Here is a 20,545-nt window from a genome sequence, read left to right on the forward strand (position 1 = left end):
CCTGTAAATCCTGTAAACATATGACAGATTCGAGAAAATGACAAACGTGTGTTATCTGCCAAGTACAGAAAAAACAACAAATAAAATTTTCTGTGTTTTGAGTTAAATCCACGTTAAATGATTTTTTATTTGTTATGTAAGAGGTACGTTTTTAACTCAGTGTGATACTGTGACACAATTCATTGATGTTTTTGAGCAGACAATGCAATTTCTTCACCATCTGATTTCGACGATTGATACAATCTAATTGGGGCTCCTCACAATGGAGAATTTATCAAATATTGAACTAGAATGGATCGACCAGACCAACAACAGCTGGTCCTTAAAAGACTGTGATAGTATAGCCAATAGAGACCTCGTGCAATCAATGTATGACTTTTTGATACAGAACAAGGAAATCCGACTAATTCCCACAACTTTATCATTATTCAACGACGTGCAGATTTTTCCTAGCTTTCAGTACGACGGTGCATCGAATTTGGAATTAAATCATTACATTACCACTTTACTAAAATCCCAAATTGACTTGGCGCGAAACGTGTGCTCTTCAAGCCAATTTGCGATTATTTTGAAGCAAAGACTGTTGATTTTAAGACGGATTTATCACGCGCTGATTGTCAAATATCACGACAAGGCCAAAACTGACCAAACCACGAGCGAAAATAGCCCAAATGTCTTGACCAAGGAAAGTTTATCGGGTTCTCAAGCTTTATTGGAAATCGGGGTCAAGACCGGCTTAAGCCTTTTATTCTCACTGTTGAGACAAAACTGGCAAGTCAGTGATATACTCAAAGTCCCGTCACTTTGCAACTCAGTCTTGGAAACCTCCTTTGACCTTTTGCAAAAACTGCCACCTTTGTGTCTCTCCAACGATATTCAACTCACAAACCTCGGAATTACGAGTCTGGAACAAGTGTCCGATTTTCTTAAAGACGCTGTTTTGAATTCACCGAACGCCGATTCTCATGCGAAACTGCTCTCGTGTAAACTCCTCCTAGCCCTGGCTTTGCAAAGGGGCTCTTTGAGGTACTTGCTAGACTGGATTGAGATGGTCTTAGATGCCTCGTGTAAAACAGAGGGGATTCTATGTGATGTCTTCTTTAAAAGTGCAATAATGCAGCTTGAAAGTGGGAAATACAAGATCAAATCTGATCTGTGGAAAGGCCAGACTAGTGATGTCTCGGTTTACGAAGCTGCGATTAATTTGATGGAGATTTTGTCCGGAATGGCGATGGATTTTGGTGGTGTTTGTTCCGCTGTTGAAACGACTTCAGAGAGTGAAGTTGGAGTGTATGAGAAGAGTGATGTTTACGTATGGGGGAGCAATTCCTCTCACCAGTTGGCTGAAGGCAACCAGGAGAAGATTCTAATGCCGGTCAAGTCGAAAATGTTCACTCAGGTGCAACTGGTGGAGGCCGGTCAGTACTGCACCTTCGCCATTCATTGGGACGGCTCGGTGAGCGCCTGCGGGAAGGGCAGCTACGGCCGTCTCGGCCTCGGGGAGTCCTCCAACCAAAGTCTCCCCAAACGCATTCTCCTCGATTGCGTCGTGAAAAAACTCTCGAGTTCGAAGGGCAGCGACGGTCATACTCTCGCCCTCGCCGACTCCGGTGTCGTTTACAGCTGGGGCGACGGCGACTACGGCAAACTGGGGCATGGCAATTGCGCCACGCATAAGCAACCCGAACGCATAACGGGCCCCTTCCTCGGTAAAACCATCAAGTATATCCACGCCGGGTACCGTCACAGCGCCGCCGTCACCGACGATGGGAAGCTCTACACGTGGGGCGAGGGTGACCTCGGGAGACTCGGTCACGGGGACAGCAACGCACGATATATCCCCACGCAAGTGGCAGGGTTGGCGGAGGTCGGGTCGGTGGCTTGTGGCAGTTCGCATACGTTGGTTGTGTCGAAGGATGGGAAAACGGTTTGGTCGTTCGGGTCGGGGGAACATGGGAAGTTGGGAACAGGGGATTTGGGGAAGGTGTATAGGCCGCAAGTGGTCGAAGCGTTGCAGAGTCTCACGATACAGAAGGTGTGTGCAGGGACGTCGTTTTCGATGGCGTTGACGACGTCAGGAGAGGTGTATACGTGGGGTAGTGGGGCGATTTTGGGAAAAGGATCGGCTGATGCTATTGTTAATTTGCCGATGTATGTGGAGGATTTGGCACAGTATAGGATTGTTGATATTTCGGCCGGGGATAATCACTGTTTAGCTTTGACGGATGAACATGAGGTTTTTGCATGGGGGACGAATAGTATGGGGCAGTGTGGGCAGGGACATACATGTAGTCCGATTACGAGGCCTTTGAAGGTTATAGGACTCGAGGGAGTTTCCATAAGGCAGATAAGTGCAGGTGAGACTTTTTACTAATTGTGTTAAGGAATCAGTCTCTAAATAAGTCACAAACGCTTTAACACACAAATGCTTTTGTTAATAGAATTTTTATTTTTTTTTATTTATAAACAATTAGGGACAAGTGCATGAACGGCCCTGCTTTATTTTTACGTGGAGTTAGAAAAAGGAATAGTTTCTAAGAACAAGAAAATTTGGATGGGATGAAGATTGTCAACTAATGAATTTAAAAAAAGATATCGAAACGTCATTTAATTAAGTACTAATTAAAAAAAAAAAGATATCTAAAACATCATTTACCATGCTATTGGTCAACATAACAATTGTGCTGGTTATTTCTGCAAAAACTGAAAATTTATTAACTTCAAAGCAAGGCTAAAAGTTGAACAAATAATAATGCCGAGAATTTTAATTCATTATAGGTTAACTTTAGTAGAAAAAGAGTAAATTATTCTCAACAGCTCGTAGCCTATGGGGGGCCAAGTAGGGCTTAACAACTTTTTTTAGAAATAATAACGCATAAAATTAAAAAAAAAATTAAAAAATTACAGACTGAACCAAAAGTAACGCAAAAAAATTCGTATCTTCGTTATGAGTCATTTTTCATAAAAATTCTTGAACAGATCGATTTTATTTTTTTAATATACATTTTGACACTACAGTGATAACCTACATTTTTTATTACTGTTTTAGATAGTACATATCGTTATCTTTCTGGTAAAGAAATTCAAAAAAATAAAGCAAAAACAGAAGAATACAAAATAAAAAAAAATTTAAAGTTATTGAAAGTTCTATACAAAGAGCTTTATTTTTTTATTCTTTCTTTATTTTATAAGGGTTGATTATTTTTTTGTTTTTTTTGTGTTTAGGTTTCATATTATGTGTTTCCATGCTAATTATTTCAAAAAATATACAAAAAACAATATCCCCTTATAAAATAAGGCAAGAACAAAAAGATAAAGCCTTTTGTGTTTAATTGTCGATATATTTCTTTTTTTTTTCTTGATTTTGAAGTTTTAATTTAATTTTTAAAACTTTTTTTCTTACTACAAGAAAGATCAAGATGTGTGCTATTTAAAACAGTGAACAAAAATGTCAGTTGTCATTTAAAAAAATTAAAAACAACGTCACAACTCATAAATTTTATTATAATGTCAAAATATAGCATTTAAGAAAATAAAATTGACCTGTTTGAAGATTTAAAAAAAAAATTGAACTGTTCTACTTCTACTAAAAATTTTGGTCGTCCTACCTAAAAATTGTTTCTAACTACGGGCTTGCAGGGGGTTATCAAATGAGGCGTTTTGTCGCTGCACTATTTTTTTTAATAGTAAAGGAAATTATTTAGAGAAAATTACTGGAAAATTAGATAATGGTGGAATCGGAGCGTAATCGTGGTATTTATCAAAAAAAACCTATACAAAAATAAAAAGACACCTGCAAAGACGCAGATTATTATACAAACTGAATGTGATGATAGTCAATAAATAAATGAATAAATAAGTATTGCAAATTCTGAAAAAAAAAGTTTATTTTGTCATTACAGAAAAAACAGATAAATAAGTTATCTATTTAAATAAACAAACATTGGAAAAATGTAAATTGTAGTATATGGTACAAGAAAATTTAAAAAGATAAAAAAAAGATAGTATTATTGAAATGAAACGCATATTTAATTTAAAAGATTTAACTTCGGAGGAAGCAATTAAAAAAATATTCTAAAATTTGCAAAACTTGATTCCGACAGTAAATTACAAATAAAAGAATATGATAATTACTAAATTCAGGGAGAGTTAAATATTTTGGAAAAAAACATTGTTTATTTTTTATTATATGCGGACCACAAGGACTGTGTCAAAAAATAAATAAAAATGTGGAATTGTGGAATAAAAATAATAGTGCCGTTTTCAGCATTTTATTATAATCACTTGTTGCCTGAATTTCTAAACTCCGGGCTATAAAATATTTTTTTTTATTTGCCATATGAATATAGACAGTCGTACATAATAAATTGCATGACATGCAAATTAATGATAAAAATTTTGAATTTTGAGAAAAAAAACTTCATGATTTTTTTGGGTAGTATTAATAAATAATAAAAAAATGAAGTTGATGCTAAGACTAACAGTACAGTGCAGTAAATACTTGATGAGTAAAAAGACGCTACTTTTTTGAAGTAAATACTTTACTTTCAGGAACAAAAGAGTACAGATTTACTAATTTTTGTAAACTACTGTTCAGGTTAGTCAAAATCTAGTCTAATTAATAATTATTAATAGTTACAATTAATCATGCAATTTGTAATTCGAATACATCATATTTTGTTTTGAATTTTTGTTTTGCTTTGTTTATTACGAATGTAATTACGAAGTAAATATTTTTGCATTTGTTCTAATAATTTGAGAACGATATTGAATCGACCGCTAAAATTATTGTTATCCTCACTCCACAATTTGAAATTTACCGTTAGCGTTTAGAATCTAGCCCCTTACTTCAATTGAACACTTGATAAATAAATTATTTTTAGGCACTTCTCATTCGATCGCATGGACTTCAATGTCTACCGAAAACCACCACATGACCAAACACAAACCTTTCTGTCTCGACCTCCACGAAAAAACCTTTATTCTATTAAAAAAATTCCTAGAAAAGTACACCGTTTCGTTCATTTACGAAACACCACCACCCCCTTTCAAAACAGCAACAGAACATCATCGATTCGTTCTACTAACTTTAAAACTGTTATGCACACATTTGAGTCTTTGCATTAACGGAAATTTGGGCGACAACATACTCAACAATCATACGAAGCAACTACGGATAATTTTATTTAGGTTTGTGTTTTTTTTTTTAATGGATTTAAATTTATTCAATGCTTGTTTAGATTGGTTGATATTAAAACACCTCCTGAGATTTATTCTACTGTTATCGAATTGATAAATGTTGGAGCGTCTTTACTTTTACCCCAACTGCAAGAACGAGTCGAATTTGTACATGAACATTTATCAAAAGATGGGTTAACACAAGGACAGCAAATGTTGTTGAATATTGTGTTGTGTAGTTTGGAAGATCCGTCACATATTGCGGCTTTGTTGCGAATACAGGAACAACATTTGATTGAGACATTGATGTCGACTTTGCTCCAGTCATTTAGTAAATTAACGGTAACGAATTTATTACTATTTTATGTAAAAAATATGAATTGCAATCAATTGTAGGATGACACCCTCGATAGTGTACAAAAATACATGGAAACGCAACCAATTGATGAATGGAAAAACGCAGCAAGTCCGACTCAAACTCACTTACAAAAATTGTTAAGTTCGTTACAAAACCACTTACTAGCCCACGTCGTTGTCAAAAATAACCAAACATTTCACATTCTGAACAGTCATTTAAACCAATTGTTTCCGTTAATCATCCGAGTCTTGGAGAAATCCGCTTATATTCTAGAACAGTACCCTCCAAGCTTGGAGTTACTTTACAACGTTTTGCTCGATTCAGTTTCCGGTTCAATGTTTCTAAAATTGCTAAGTTCTCTATTGTTGATTCCCTCTGTTTTCATCAAAGAACTCTTACCCCAGCTATTGAACGTGTTGGTGTCACTAGACCGTTTTAATAAACTCCTCCCCGTGGAAATAACAAATGACGTGAGCACTGTTTCATCGCGTTCTGAAACCCCGACTTTGGCCCAACTCGCCGACCAATCGTGGCTCTGGATCATCGATTTGCAACGCACGTGTTCGTTGCTGATTGGTGAGTGTTTAGGTGGGGCGTATATTGGTGATCCACCCACAATTGAAGAAATTTCATGCTGGAATTGGCTCAATACTGATTTGTTTTCGGCCGGGATTGTCAACGATGATATTGATGTGCAAACGGTGGCTGAGATATCACAGACCGCATTGTTAAATCTCCAAGACGCTTTATTAATAAGTCTAGAAAATTTGAGTCCCACTGTTCAGAACTACTGCAAGATGGCGTTCAAACTACCAGAACAATACGACGAGGCTTGTGCTTTAAGCACCGAAAATGAATTTGCTCAACCGTTTTTCCAACAATTCGAGTTCTGGGATGAAGACGGTAAATTGGCTGATACGGTGGTTCAGTGTTTTCTTATCACTTTGTTGAAACAAACCGGATTGATAAGAGAGTCGACTAGTCATGTTGCGTTTCTCGAAATTTACAAATTTACCTTCAAGTTGAGGCAAAAATTGATCAGTTTGTTGTATTGTTGTTACGAGCATGAAAAGAGTGAAGAGCAAAGTCAGGATGAAGAACAGAGGTTTGCGATAATTATTTGTCGCAAAATCTTAGAAAGGTGTCTCTTCCTACTTATTTTTGTCCAAGGATTGGAACTGGATTTGACGGAAGAGGGGAGTTCGGATGAAGAATCCGTCATTACCGACTTTTACAAAAGTGCGAAAACGTCGTTTAGGGGAATTACAAAAATTTGTAACTTGTGTTTGAGTTTTGTGTGCAATGAACCGGCCGAAAAACTTTCATTGATTACGCGAGGAAGTCGAAAGAATAATTGGTGTACTAAACCTACACTTTTATACAAAGCACTCAAAGCGCAAAAAAACCGGGCCCGGGACCGACTTGAGAGTCTCAAAGACTTACTCAAATTAATAACCGAGAAACAGTCATCGCCAACTGTATCAAATCTGATTTATCCGCAATTATTGGCCGGTTATTTCGGTTTCTGTAATTACAAATCAGAAGACGTGTTGCATTATTTGTTTCATTATTTGGATAAAATTCAAGCGAGTCCTGTTAGGTTACAAGGGGAGATTTGCACAAACATGCATAAGGTTTACGACTTTTTGATCAAATTGTTAAACCGTTTGGTTGGTACCACTGAGAATAGACAATTATTATTTACGACTTTGTTCACTCTAACTGCGAAATACGAACCCGGGGATTTGGATTTCATTATTGGGAAAAATCTATCAGGTTCACTTATGTCGATTGAGGAGGATAAGACTGATATTCTGAGTATAGCCTCAATTAGATTGAGTCGAATTCTTGCCATGTGTGCCTGCGTACATTCGAAGAAAATCCAACTAAGCACTACTGAATCTATAGTTGATAAATTATACGACCAGTTTATTGCCAATATCGATGAAACCCCCAATGCCAGTTTGGTGCCACTTTGTGATAAGAGTTTTGGCGATTTTCTGGTATTTTTGCGGGTTATTGGGTCAAGTAAAGTGATTAAGACGTTATTAGCGTCGAAAAAATGGTTAGAGGCGCTTTTATCAGTCTTGGACACGTCTGATTTATTCATGAGTTATCCGATTCAATTGAAATTGTTGAGACCCAAAATATTGGTACTTCAAATATTACAAAATATTTTACCCGGGTTACAACCGAAGTCACTGCCATCTGATTTACGCAAGTCGGTTGTTAATAAATTGTTTACGCAGTTGGGGAAAGAATTGTGGAAAAAGATAAGCACGGAATCAGTTACAAATCCACTGATTGAAAGTGAATTGAAACTAAACGATTTATTGGGTGAGGAAGAAGAGGAAAATATTCCGGTTCATGATATGGGCTTTGATATAAATAAATGTCACAATTGTGTTATTGAAAGTAATTTAACACTGGTGCATGGCTTCGGAGGGCGCGGGTACGGTTTAGGTCTCCAGGCCATCCGCTCCGGTTGTTACCAATGGAAAATCCTCATTGTTAAAGAAAATCGCGGTAATGAAGGAACCTGTATTGGAGTTTCAAGATTCCCGGTTAGAGACTTTAGTCACCGGTCAACTACCGATATGTGGCTATATAGGGCATATAGTGGAAGTCTCTACCACAGTGGTGAACGCGATATTAGTTTCCAGTGTTACACACAGGGTGATTACATCACTGTCGTGCTTGATATGGATGCGAAAACTCTCAGTTTTGGGAAAAACGGTGAAGAGCCGAGAGTCGCATTCGAAAATATTGATGCGACGGAGTTGTATCCTTGTGTCATGTTTTATAGTACGGGGCCAGGCGAAAAAGTGAAAATCACCGATATGAAGGTAGGGGCGGTTTGTGTCTCGGCTAAATGATAAAGGAGTTTCAGGTGCACAGCAAACAGAGGGATTTGTTACCTGGTGAGCCGAATTTGGCACCGTTACCGGCGGTTCTAACCGAAGCGTATGTCACTCTGATCAGGAAGCTGCATAATTTCGATGCCTGGACCAATGAGGTAAAAAAATCAAACGAGAGAATTTTCTGTTTAATGAGAAATTTTCTCTCACAAGAAAATAAAAAGCATTCATTTACATTTTATTATTTTTTTTAATTACAGGTCAACAGCGCTATTATTGACCGCTTGGGACGCATTGAGGATTTGTTTGAACAAATCCACTTTTACCACTCTGACGGCGAGGAAAGCGAAGAAAATTCAAACAGTCGTGACATGTATTCAAAAATAAATGAATTGTGTTTGTCCGTATGGCCGGCTCTAGTGACAATTGGAGGTGCTTTAATTGGCCTTGAGTCACACTAGACCTGTCTTGACATTCAATTGTTTTATAGGTTTTGACAGAGGGTTGAAAATAGGTGGCTATTCTAAGCATAAAGGCACCGGTCGTCGAGCAATTGTTTTAGGAATATTAAAAAAAGGAATAACGACAGTTAACGTCCAATGGGAATCAGATGGAAGCATCTCTGATGTTTCTATGTCAAATTTGGAACATATCGAGACTGCACCTTTTAATAACAACAAATTTTCGGGATTGACTCCTAGTCTTTTGTATCAAGTGGCACGCCTGACTGGAATAACAAATGAATTGGTTTCACCAGAATATAATTTGACGCGTACTGAAGAAGATTTATTATGTGAGGACAGACATTGCAGATCTGATCCGTTGCGGTCCTGTTCTGACCCACAAATCCACAATCAGTACACTTTTTTGGATGCGATAGCCGGTCCTCGAACGATCGATTCATTAACCGATGAAATAGTGAGCACGATTTTAGTCGAAAGTAAACGATTGAGTGTCGAAAAAATTGTGGGCACGCAAAGTGAAGTCAATATATCAAATACGACTAAAACGCCTGAAAAAAAAACCATCAATCTTGAAATAAAAAAACTGGAGAAAAAACTGCTCGATTTGGAAGCAAACTGTTTACAAATTGCCTTTCTTCAATTTGCTGCAATGAAAACTTTAGGGATCTTCCTAACGTCAAGTCTATTTGCCGAATTATTTCTTGTCAACGATCCGGTTAAAAGCACATCAGGTGATGAAAACACCCTAAAACAAATCATGTTGGTACTAGTGGAGAAGAGCATCGAGCAGTGCAAACTGCGATCGGTTGTAACCTGTGCCGAATTCGAGCGTGCGCAAAGTATCCTTCATTTGAGTTTTATTAAAAGTGCGAGTGTCGAGAATTCGCCGCAACGTGGCGCTAGTTGCGACGAAGTTGGGCCGAGTTATGCCGAAGCCGGGCCCAGTCGGCGGACGTCTCAAAGTAACTAATTTATTATTGTTTAATTTATTTTTAACAATGTTGGTAGCACTTTTAGAACCAAGTCCCCAACCCGAGGATCAACAGCCGTCAATTGTTTCTCATTTATTAGAGATGGGTTTCCCCTTGCCGCACATTACGGCCGCTATGAGGGCAACTCAAAGTTCTGGGGAATTTAATGCGCAAACTGCGAATATGTTGGCAATCTGGATGCTGGAACATCCTCAAACTGGTGAAGATGAAGCCGTTGCACACGAATTAGTGCGACAACAGACGATCGAATCAGCGGAAATCGGCGACGAAAATAGACGACCTGAAGTTCGGAGAGTTTCGGATGTTACAAATTACACCAGTTTTGCGCAGAGAGGGGTTCAAAGGAGGCGACGAGTGATACCAGCAGATGGATTTATGCCGGTGGATGGCGTCGAACGCAATGATAATTCTTCAACAGAATTGTTTTCGACGAGGGCCGGTTGTGTTAATGTAACTTTTTATAAAATTTAAAGTTTAAGTTGTAGAGAAAATGTTGTAGGTGCAACGACCGGTTGCGATTTGTTCATATTGTGGACACTTGTCGCCGAATATTAAGGGACATATGGAGATGAGACATGCGGGTTGTGGGGTTCCTTGGGGGCCCAGCACGTGCGGAAGTGTCACAGGTAATAACATTTTTCATTTAGTATTATATTTTACAAAATGATTTAGGTTCATACTACATAATGTGTTACAAATGTCAACGAAAATACATCAATAGGAATCAAAATGACAACTATTTGCAGTTCCAAGCACCTGATTTAATAATCGACGAGCACGGTAAGTTAGTTTTTTAATCAGTTAAAAATTACAGTTTTCTGTAATATAGACAAATTGAAAAACTTTACAAATCAGTGTCAATTTTTCATTTGTTTTGATTCAGATACGACCGAAACTGACATCCAAGCAATGAAATTTGTTCTGCCCCCATACGAGGACATCTCCCAGATTAAAACGTGTTTGGGAATCAACGAAAACGAGTTTAATGTTCGACCCATGGCCTTTACGAATTTAGACCCTTTGGGTACTTCTACTATACCGAAAATAAGCAAAGAATCGGAAACCCAGAGAGAGGCTGATAATCGCTTTGTGGGAAAACAAGCAATGTCCTTACAAAATTCACTCGATCGAATTTTAGCACTGAAACATATGACAGGTTCGATTCATGTACTATTGTCACGGTCGATTGTACTTAACGTGTTGTCACTCCTGTCAATGAATACTAACCACGTGTCTTTGATGAGTCAACTCGAGATGATTGGATTGTCGGATATTCGAAAAGTTGTAAGACTGATGACTTTGACTGCGATGAAACGGGTGGAAATTGTCAATATTCAAAACTCTGATGATTTTCCGAATTTCAAGCTATGTAACGATTTTACTCGATTTACGACACATTTGTCAGCCGAATCAAATTCGTGTTTGAGTCATTTGAGTGTGAGCATAGCCGCCTTGGCCCAAAATGACGTAACATCGGCGAATCTAGTCGTCAATATGTGTAGCAAAGATTTGATAATGTCGGCGATAGGTGTCTCTGTTCCCAAAGCGACATTTGCAGTAACTCAAGCCTTGGTCAACATACTATCGACTCACGGCGGTTGTTCTTTGCATGATTTACCGAAAGACGAAGTTGCAAGTCCTTTAAGCGACCCCAACACTTTAGAACCTTTAACTCTAGTCAATGCTTTGTCGGCATATGTGTTATCATTTCGCGTGGAACAAGAAAATCGCGAATGGGCTTCGGAGCAATTGTTTAAAACTATAGCTAATAAAATACAAATACTGTCGGGTTCGACATCCGAACAGACGAATTTCGCCGACTTGACGAATTTCCTCCCAAAGGAAAGGATGGATTATTTCGACGGGCATGACAATAGAGTATCAACGTTGACGTATCACGAAAAGAATAACAAACTTGCATCGGCGGGTTATGACGGGACTGTCAGATTGTGGGTTTTCGAATCGAGGACTCAACTGTCGTTAGATGCGACTTTTGTGTTTCACATTTCGAGTGATATTTTCGGGAATGAGCTACAAGGAAAATTGATTGGCCATTTAAAATGGTCACCGAGGGGTGAATATTTGGCCGCTGCAATGGACAATGTTATCAATATTTGGCCGATAATCAACGAAGGATATCAAAATTGGTTTATCGAAGATCAAAAGGAGTTTATCACGACTTTGACGTGGCCTAAATTTAAATTAAACGAGGAGAAAGATAGGGATTTTTTGTTAGTGGGGAAAATTGACGGGTCAGTGAGTTTGATTGTAATGAGCGATGGAGGGATCCAGCGAGTGGAGTCACTAGCCAACTGTTCGATGAATTGTGGTGAGTAAAACAAATGAAAGTCAACTTTTATTGAGTAAGTTTTTTCAGCCGTTGTTCGCGCTGATTGGCACGACGAGGGGCATCCGTTCGCTGTAGCCTACCTCGATGGCACCCTGAAACTCGGCTGGATCGACGAGAATACCAACATTATGACACTAAAAGCCCACGAATCGGGTATTTCTAGTCTTGAGTGGGCCCCCGATGGCTCAATTCTCGCCACGATTTCGTCCGATTTGAGATGCAAACTTTGGCACTTGAAAGATTCAAAATTGACACTTATACATACACTGTTTCAAACGCAGGAACCTGTAACTTTGAAATGGTCACCGCTGATTGGTGATAGCAAAACACCTCTCTTACTTACTATTGGTACTTCGAATGGTATTGTTTGTGCGTGGTGTTTGCCCGATACCGACCATAATAACATCAAACCGCAATTGGTCATGCAAGCTCAAGGTCACGCGTGTAATGCTGTGACTGGATTGGCTGTACACAAAAGCGGGTTGTTATTGGCCAGCGGGTGCCCTAATGGGATTTTAAATGTGTGGTCATTAGTCGATGGGAGTTTAGTACAGACGGTCGTAGGTAGCGGTGGAGTGAATTTTAACGGACTATTCTGGTGCGGTGATGCACTCGCTGTAGCGTTTTTACGGTCGAAATCGGTTGGTTTGTTGCAATATGGAACCGGAAGTTTGACTAAATATCAGTCTTTGACCACAGCAAGATGCGCTCTTATCAGGAAAGGGGTCAAAGGGTTGAAATCAGCTCAATTTTTCAAAACTTTGATTTTGTATCTACCGAAGATAATCCTAGATCAATACAATATCGAGAAATTGCCGGTTCAAACCGGAACACAATTGTCACACTCCAACTATTTGAAAAGTCTAACCTGGCTTGCGATTTTACTGGATTTGAAACATATAATTTGTTACAAGACGCGGCCATTTAACGACGAATCGGATGTGCTTCCTGAAATGCAGTGGTTGCCTACGTTCACACTTGGCGCTCTAATCGCTGATAGTCTCATCAAACGCACAAATTTACCCGAGAGTGTTTTGAGTTGGACACGAGGCATAGTGGATGGTGTGACTCTAGAAGCCGTACAGAACGCTTCATGGACGACGAAACAAGATGAACAGATCATGCAGTGGGTGTCTCAGAGGCCCCAAGACTGGCAAATCGGAGGCAAATGCAAGGCATACATGTGGGGCTCGGACAGACACGGCCAACTTGCCGAATTAGGCTACAGTGCGTCTGTCCCCATCCAAGTTGAGTCATTCTCAATTTCACGAAAAATAATATGCGGCCAAAATTGCACCTTCGTGATCCAATCAGATGGCACAGTTTTGGCATGTGGTGAGGGAAGTTATGGCCGTTTAGGACAGGGAAATTCTGACGATTTGCACTCGTTGAGTGTCATTTCAAGTCTTCAAGGTTTTGTTATAACCGATTTAGCTACTTCGGTTGGGTCCGACGGTCACAGTTTGGCTTTGGCCGAAAGTGGGGAGGTTTTCTCGTGGGGTGACGGTGATTTCGGGAAGTTGGGTCATGGCAACCCTGATCGTCAACGTAGGCCGCGACAAATTGAAGCCTTGCAAACCGAACAAGTGGTCCAAGTGGCTTGTGGCTTCAAACACAGTGCTGTGGTCACAAGTGATGGGAAATTGTTCACTTTCGGGAATGGGGATTTTGGAAAATTGGGATTAGGCTCTGTGGCTAATAAGAAACTCCCTGAGAGGGTTACAGCTCTTGAGGGATATCGAATCGGTCAAGTGGCCTGTGGTTTGAACCACACGGCGTGTGTTTCGACCGATGGAATGACAGTTTGGACGTTTGGTGAAGGGGATTATGGGAAATTAGGCCTTGGGTATGCCACTATGAAACTTCTCCCTCAGAAAGTCGAAACTGTGTGTAACATAGGGATTAAGAAAGTCGGCTGTGGGACACATTTAACCCTATTTTTGACAAAAGATGGTAAAGTTTTTGTATGTGGGATTGATAGAATGCCTTGGCATTCGTTGTTTCGGGAACGTTCGGTTTTCAAACCGCAAATTATGACTTCACTCTCTGATTACTCGATTGAAGATTTAGCTGTTGGGACCGAACACGTGTTATTTTTAACCAAGTGTGGCAAAGTCCTAGGCTGGGGGATGAACAGTGAAGGGCAATTGGGGCTTCCTCACGTCTCACTAGTCCGTCACCCGGAGATCATAACTGAGCTCTCAGATAAAGGCATAAGACAGATTTCCACGGGGAGGACACACAGTGCGGCCTGGAGCGCGCCTCCTCTACCTCAAAGAGTCCCAGGAGTGACTCGTTGGTTAACTTTCGGTCTTCCGGAGAATATCCCGAGTCAATATGACCATCTCCAAGGCCTCTCAATTGATTTGATTCAAGCTCGAGTAATGTATTTGCACCATTTTTCCGATTTGTTATATTCCTGTTGGACGTTGATGCCGTTGAGTCACCAAGAAGGGATGAAATTACCCCCGTTAGAGGGACTAGTATCGCCGAGTTTGAGACCGTTACTGGCTTCGAGGGTTTATACGTTTCCGTTTGTGAGGTGCATAGGAAAGACGATGGTGCAGGGGAAAAATTACGGGCCGCAGATTATCGTCAAAAGGATCAACCAGGAAGGTGAGTAAATGTTAATGAGATGCAAGAAAAATGAAAAGTATTCTCAAGGTGAGGAATGTTGCGTAAGGTTTGTTTCCAGTCTTGAGAAAATGAGGCGCAAAATCTTTTATTTTTATGTTTATTTTTAACAAAATACACAGAAAATTTACTCACAAATGTTTTTTTCAAATGTTAAAAACTTTGAGCTTCTATTTACTTAATCTATTTTTTATTATCAGATTTTTTTGATTTACCTAAAATGAACGACAATTTTAAGGCATTTTGGTTGTGAGCAATAGTATTTTTTTAATACTGTTATTGTTTTATTATTTAATGTAATAAATAATGTCTTATGAAAGGTTGATTGATTATGACTTTAGCCTATTTTTTAATAAAGAACAACATGAATGACTTAAATGAAATAAATACCAGCCTTTAATTAAATTTTTGGTCAATGTGGCTTAAGACTTTGAAATTAAGTTGGTAACATTGAGTAAGTAAATAAAGTAAGTAAAGACTGAAGATCGTTATAAGATTTGTTAATTTTTATGCAGTGACGAAAATGATCTATTGGTGGTATTAGGTTGTTTCAGTTTCACTCTTAAATTAATGAATTGTTCTAGGAATGCACTTGTCTTCTACAAATTTTGAAAAAGAATTTAAGAAATAAATGTCTATTAGCACTTGAAAATACACAACACGAACTTACTTATTACTTACATATTCTGGGACAAAATTCAATTTCTACATTCTTGCTTATGTTTCTTGAGTGGACAATAATGTTTTTGTTAAAATTATTATTAAAGTAAAGCACTCTTCTACAAATTTTAAAAAAAGAATTTCAGAAATAATACATTTTATCTAAAACACAATTAATTTCTATTCATAATTTAATAAATATTTACTGTTGCACTCAAAAATCGGAAATTCACATACTTATTTTGCAATAAACAAAAAAATTAAAAAATAAAATGCACTAGCCTTTATTGCATCTTCTTCTGTTACCCTTTGCAGCAATTTTCCCCTGCTTCTTACACGGACTTAAAATAATATAAAAAAGCACAAAATTAGTTTATTGTGTTATTAAATTAGTTGATAAAAATTGAATAAAATTTAATAAGTGTAATTTTTCTAAAACGGTAGGGTCCACAAAAACGCATTTTGTAACAGTTTTATTGTAAAAGGTTTTTGTTCGGGGCTGCGTAATCCCGCTATTCGCAACTTCACAAAGCAATTCGAATATTACTTAATTTCACGTTCACTATTTTTTGCGCCCATTACACTTGTTTACATAACAAACTGATTTTTAGTCGTACCTTTTACCTGATATGACGTCAAAAAACTTGCATTTGATTGGCTACGAGATAGCGTCTTGATGCAGTCTTCGTCAAAGATAGACCGAAATCTGCCTACTTTCTAATTCAGCTCAGTTTCTTAGGAGGGCAGTTTGAAATTTAGACAAAATTCCAAGTGAAAAACGTTTCCCATGATGGCCTTTGTCCGCTTTGCTATAAATATGTTTTTGGCTGCTCCACCTCATATTACACAAGGCGACAAAAAAAAAGTCATGTCGTGACAACTTGACAAATTTTATATCATTTTATTCATCTCAGTGAGACAAATCAAATGCACTAAAAACAATTTCAAAAAGTCCACACACTTTGAACTAAATAATTTTTTTCTAATTTAAATGAATTTAAAATACGTTAACTTTAAAAAATTATTACTCAATAACTAGTAGGCCGATTTCTTTCAAATAAAGACCATTTTAAAGCGATGGACTTGCTCTTTAGAATGATATGCAATTTGAAATTGAATATTGGCAAACTTTTCTTCGAACAGTGTTTTTTTTTAAATGTTCTGAGCAAATGCTTTCTCATCACTTTCTACTGATGTTGAATGCAATACCCGTCGTGCGTGTTTTAAAGACTTGCTTATAAACTAGTATTATAATATACTATTTCTTTAGATTTGTGGGCCAACTTGATGACAAAAATCACAATCATACGATAATTTGTGTCGACGCTATTCAGTGTTGCCAACGTAATTTTAAAATCACAGTCTACTTCAATGAAAAATTTAATAGAACTAATAATATGGTGTAACTTACATCGTGATCTAAAGAAATTTATATAAGTAAAAAAAATATAAAATAAAGTCTATAGCCTACATGATAATTGTTCCCTTGTTATGAGCTTTTTTGTGTATTTTATGTGGTAATTGAAGATTTTGCAGGCCGCAAATGCAAACCCGTGTTTATCCAAATCGCTAAACAAGTCGTTAACATCAAACCTCAAGAGCTGCGTTTACCCTCCCGCGCCTGGAAAGTGAAACTCGTCGGCGAGGGGGCCGACGACGCTGGGGGCGTCTTCGACGACACCATCACCGAGATGTGTCAAGAAATAACATCGGGAGTTGTCCCTCTCCTTGTCCCAACACCGAACGCCGTCAACGAAGACGGATTTAATCGCGATCGATATCTGCTCAATCCGCAGTTAAACACCCAACACATAGCCTGGTTTAAATTTTTGGGTAATTTGAAACTCTCATTCAGACTTTTCAATTAATTCAAGTAGGTATTTTATTCGGGGTTGCGATTCGTACGAGGAAACCACTGGCCATACCTTTGGCCCCCATGATGTGGAAGTTGATAGTGGGTGAAGTTGTGACAATCGAAGATCTGGAAGAGGTGGATTGCATGTATGTGCAAAGTTTGCGGAGTATAAGAGACATTCATTTGTCGGGAGTCGGCGAGGAGAATTTTCACGAAGTGATCCCGTTGGAGTGTTTCGAGGGGACGAGTTGTACCGGAAAAGTTGGTCAATTGTTTGAATTTTGCCCAATTTTCTCCTGTTTTTATTTTCAAGGTTTTACCGATCGTTTATGGGGGCCGTAGCATACCATTGACCTTCCACAACCGCACACAATATTTCGAACAAGCCGTCAAGTTTCGTTTGGAGGAGTTTGATTTGCAAATCACAAGTATTCGTGAAGGGATGGCAGGAATAGTTCCTGTGCCTCTACTGTCTTTAATGACGGCCGATTATTTGGAACAGTTAGTGTGCGGAATGACACACATTTCGATTCCTATTTTGAAAAAAATTATAAGGTGCACGAGTCACACTTAACGTCTGAGTTTTGAATGAATTTTTTAGGTATCGCGAATTAGACGAGAATCATAATTTGGTACGATGGCTGTGGAACATTTTGGAGGGTTTTACCGATGCTGAGCGAGTTTTGTTTATGAGATTTGTGTCGGGTCGGTCACGATTGCCGGCGAATTTGGCCGATTTGTCACAACGATTTCAAGTGAGTGATTTGCGGTGTTGTGATTGGTCGTAATTGAGGTTTTTAAGGTGATGAAAGTCGATAAAGCAGTGAATGGGTTACCGACAGCCCAGACGTGTTTTTTCCAATTGAGGCTTCCGCCATACACTTCACAAGACATAATGGCCGAGAGATTAAGGTACGCCATTAATAATTGCAAGTCGATCGATATGGATAATTACATGTTGGCGAGGAATACCGATCAAGGGGTCGTCTCCGATGAGGAGTATTTGTAAGGCTGAAACGTACTGAACAAGATGTGAACAAGTAGTTAGGTTGTTTTGTGTTTTTTATTACTTTACAAAAAATACATTTGAAACAATTACCGGTGATTTATTAAAGACCTGTGATAATTACAGAAATGAGTCATTAGTTCCTTAGAAAATATCACAATTGCGTAAATAATTTCCTTGAAATCGGAATTTCCGTCCTTAGTCGATACTTAATGATCGAAATGAACCTTGCATTCCGAACAATTGCTTTCCGTTCTGATTCTGAGCGGGTCTTTTCGACTCATCAACTTTCCATCTAGATTCATCAGCAAAATACTCCTTTTTTGCCAAGACTTTTTTCACCCACTCGTTTTTCATTTCCGAAAGCTTGCCGACGTTTCCACCGTATTCGACCGGTAAAACGTCTCTGGAAACGTAGTCGAATAAAGTTTCGGAATTAGGAAGGTGAAAGTGTAGCTAAAAATAGCTAATTAATGTCGCATTTCTAAATCGATCGATTTTACCATTGATGCGACTTCGCTCTTCATGAAAGGTTTGAGAAGAGCCAAACAGCGGTCCAGAAACGGAGGAATATTAAGAATGTGGATTTGTTTCAATCGGATGGGATGAGCTTCCTGAAATTGTGGTCAAAATGATTTACAACGCCTGAAATGTGGCTTACTTGGGTGTAAAGCATGTATTTTTTGAGGACTGGCAGTGTGATTTTCGTCAAGTGTCTCAAAGAGAAGCCTTCCATGTCAAAAATCGGGATTTCCCCGCTATGAAATTCCGTTTCCAGCACCATGCGAGTGTCGGCAATCATGAAAAAAGTTCGCAGCGAATCGACGAAATTGTATTTGTCAGGGTCGGAGTCGGCAAGCCGATAAATAAACAATTTACAGTTGTCCTTCGTTGGCTTGGGTAACGGCACTAAATCACTGAGAAAAAAATCGAAAAAATTGTGTACACAACTCGGGGTTTTACAAACATGATTTTGAATATTTCCTGCGATCCGGCGTCTGTCGGGTCTCTGTTACCGAAAATTTCAGGCGCTTGCGACCTCACAGTGTAAAATAAATCAATCAATTGTTTCGTCTGTTCCAAACTGTAGTTACAAGTGTGCAAAAATCTCAAAATCAACACGTCATCTAAAACGAGATGATTATGAAATGAAATAAATTTGGAATATTTACCGATGTTTTGGGGGAGATGGGGCTGCTTGGTGAGCCATTCTCGGATTTTTCCGATGTCTTCTTTTTGGTTTGTGGCGATTTCTTGCGGAGGCATTTTAGTGCACTACAACAAATTGTTTTCTGCGAGAGAAGATACAAAGTAGTTACTTGTATTTGCTGCCCCACTTTCCCATCAGAAACAACTTTCTACTGGTTTAAAAGCAATTATGCGTTAAAGCATTTGCAGTATGTTAGAGGCTTTTATGCATGGATTCGGCCCTAAACAAGCGTTTCTTTACTTTTTTCTTATGCGGAAACTAATTTATTAATAATTGCGATTTCGCATTGTAAATTGCAAACTCTACACGCGATTACCTTTGAGTGGTATTTGAGATTTGGAAACGCGAGATCTAATTACAACACGAACCTGATTGGATTTTTATTGATTTATATTCGAAAAACCTTTCAAAGACACCGGTTTGTTTGCTTTTTACACAATCCTAATCTTAGGTGTTAAAGTAAATTATTAAAAAAAAAAATAATCAAAAATTGTTATGAAAAAAAAAATGTTTAGAAAGTTTAGTTTTGAAAACAACAGATTTTTAAATTCTACTAATGACCGTTTTATGCATTTTTCGAGCTTCTAGGGTTCCTAAATAGGAATACGTAAAACATTTGGTCTTAATATAAAAATTTTGATTTCCGGTACCCGGAGCGGATATCGGCCAATAACTCTGAAACTAATGATAGCAGTCCCTCATAATTGGTATCGTTGTGAAGCACTTTTTATATTTCATTTAAAAAGTTTAATTTCCATCATTGATAGCGCTGATATATGGTTTTATATCGATAATCCAAACAGTTTTGTCGTGCTCATACTTACATGGAGAAAAATCAGGTTTTTTGAGAATTCAAAAGCTTCAATTCCCACGGAAAGAGAAAAAACCCTCATAATCTGCTTTAGCTTATTTATCAAACTGCGAAAACCCGGAGTTGACCGGAGTTAAAGATTTAGTTAGACTGGTGTTTTTAATTGTTA

At 38.3% G+C, this 20,545-nt stretch overlaps 2 protein-coding genes across 5 annotated transcripts; one reads left to right on the forward strand and one right to left on the reverse strand.

Annotated features, from left to right (window-relative positions):
* Nucleotides 1-22: 22 nt before the first annotated feature.
* On the forward strand, nt 23-18,447 carry LOC123008100 (probable E3 ubiquitin-protein ligase HERC1). 4 transcript variants are annotated; one of them, XM_044403711.1, is made up of 18 exons: nt 23-143; nt 200-2,357; nt 4,884-5,190; nt 5,241-5,520; nt 5,575-8,382; nt 8,418-8,552; nt 8,655-8,826; nt 8,885-9,820; nt 9,867-10,300; nt 10,350-10,476; nt 10,523-10,630; nt 10,734-12,179; nt 12,228-14,816; nt 17,022-17,327; nt 17,372-17,610; nt 17,663-17,904; nt 17,951-18,104; nt 18,152-18,447. In XM_044403711.1, the coding sequence occupies exons 2-18, from the start codon at nt 263-265 to the stop codon at nt 18,356-18,358; spliced, it is 12,585 nt and encodes a 4,194-aa protein (XP_044259646.1). In that variant the 5' UTR covers nt 23-143; nt 200-262; the 3' UTR covers nt 18,359-18,447. The 4 variants fall into 4 exon arrangements, with proteins under 4 accessions (XP_044259646.1, XP_044259648.1, XP_044259647.1 ...); XM_044403713.1 differs by having other exon boundaries at nt 17,031-17,327; XM_044403712.1 differs by having other exon boundaries at nt 8,427-8,552.
* Nucleotides 18,435-19,746, reverse strand: LOC123008101 (alpha-tocopherol transfer protein-like). Its single transcript, XM_044403715.1, has 5 exons — nt 19,528-19,746; nt 19,323-19,482; nt 19,017-19,272; nt 18,859-18,969; nt 18,435-18,811 (listed from the first exon to the last, which is right to left on the reverse strand). The coding sequence occupies exons 1-5, from the start codon at nt 19,619-19,621 to the stop codon at nt 18,554-18,556; spliced, it is 879 nt and encodes a 292-aa protein (XP_044259650.1). The 5' UTR covers nt 19,622-19,746; the 3' UTR covers nt 18,435-18,553.
* Between the last annotated feature and the right edge of the window lie 799 nt (nt 19,747-20,545).

The sequence above is a fragment of the Tribolium madens genome, unplaced genomic scaffold, assembly GCF_015345945.1.
Source record: "Tribolium madens isolate multiple individuals breed KSU strain unplaced genomic scaffold, Tmad_KSU_1.1 Scaffold_3;HRSCAF=73;Tcas5.2_LG2, whole genome shotgun sequence".
In the NCBI taxonomy this organism is placed as follows: domain Eukaryota; kingdom Metazoa; phylum Arthropoda; class Insecta; order Coleoptera; family Tenebrionidae; genus Tribolium; species Tribolium madens.

What these genes read in the sequence shown, in the direction of transcription:
- LOC123008100 (XM_044403711.1), top strand. Translation starts at nt 263, where the DNA reads ATGGAGAATTTATCAAATATTGAACTAGAATGGATCGACCAGACCAAC. An exon ending in CAGTCGGCGGACGTCTCAAA is followed by an intron (nt 9,821 to 9,866) that starts GTAACTAATTTA and finishes CAATGTTGGTAG; the next exon opens with CACTTTTAGAACCAAGTCCC. An exon ending in ATTTGTCACAACGATTTCAA is followed by an intron (nt 18,105 to 18,151) that starts GTGAGTGATTTG and finishes GAGGTTTTTAAG; the next exon opens with GTGATGAAAGTCGATAAAGC.
- LOC123008101 (XM_044403715.1), bottom strand. Translation starts at nt 19,621, where the DNA reads ATGCCTCCGCAAGAAATCGCCACAAACCAAAAAGAAGACATCGGAAAA. An exon ending in CCATCTCCCCCAAAACATCG is followed by an intron (nt 19,483 to 19,527) that starts GTAAATATTCCA and finishes ATCTCGTTTTAG; the next exon opens with ATGACGTGTTGATTTTGAGA. An exon ending in AATACATGCTTTACACCCAA is followed by an intron (nt 18,970 to 19,016) that starts GTAAGCCACATT and finishes CCACAATTTCAG; the next exon opens with GAAGCTCATCCCATCCGATT.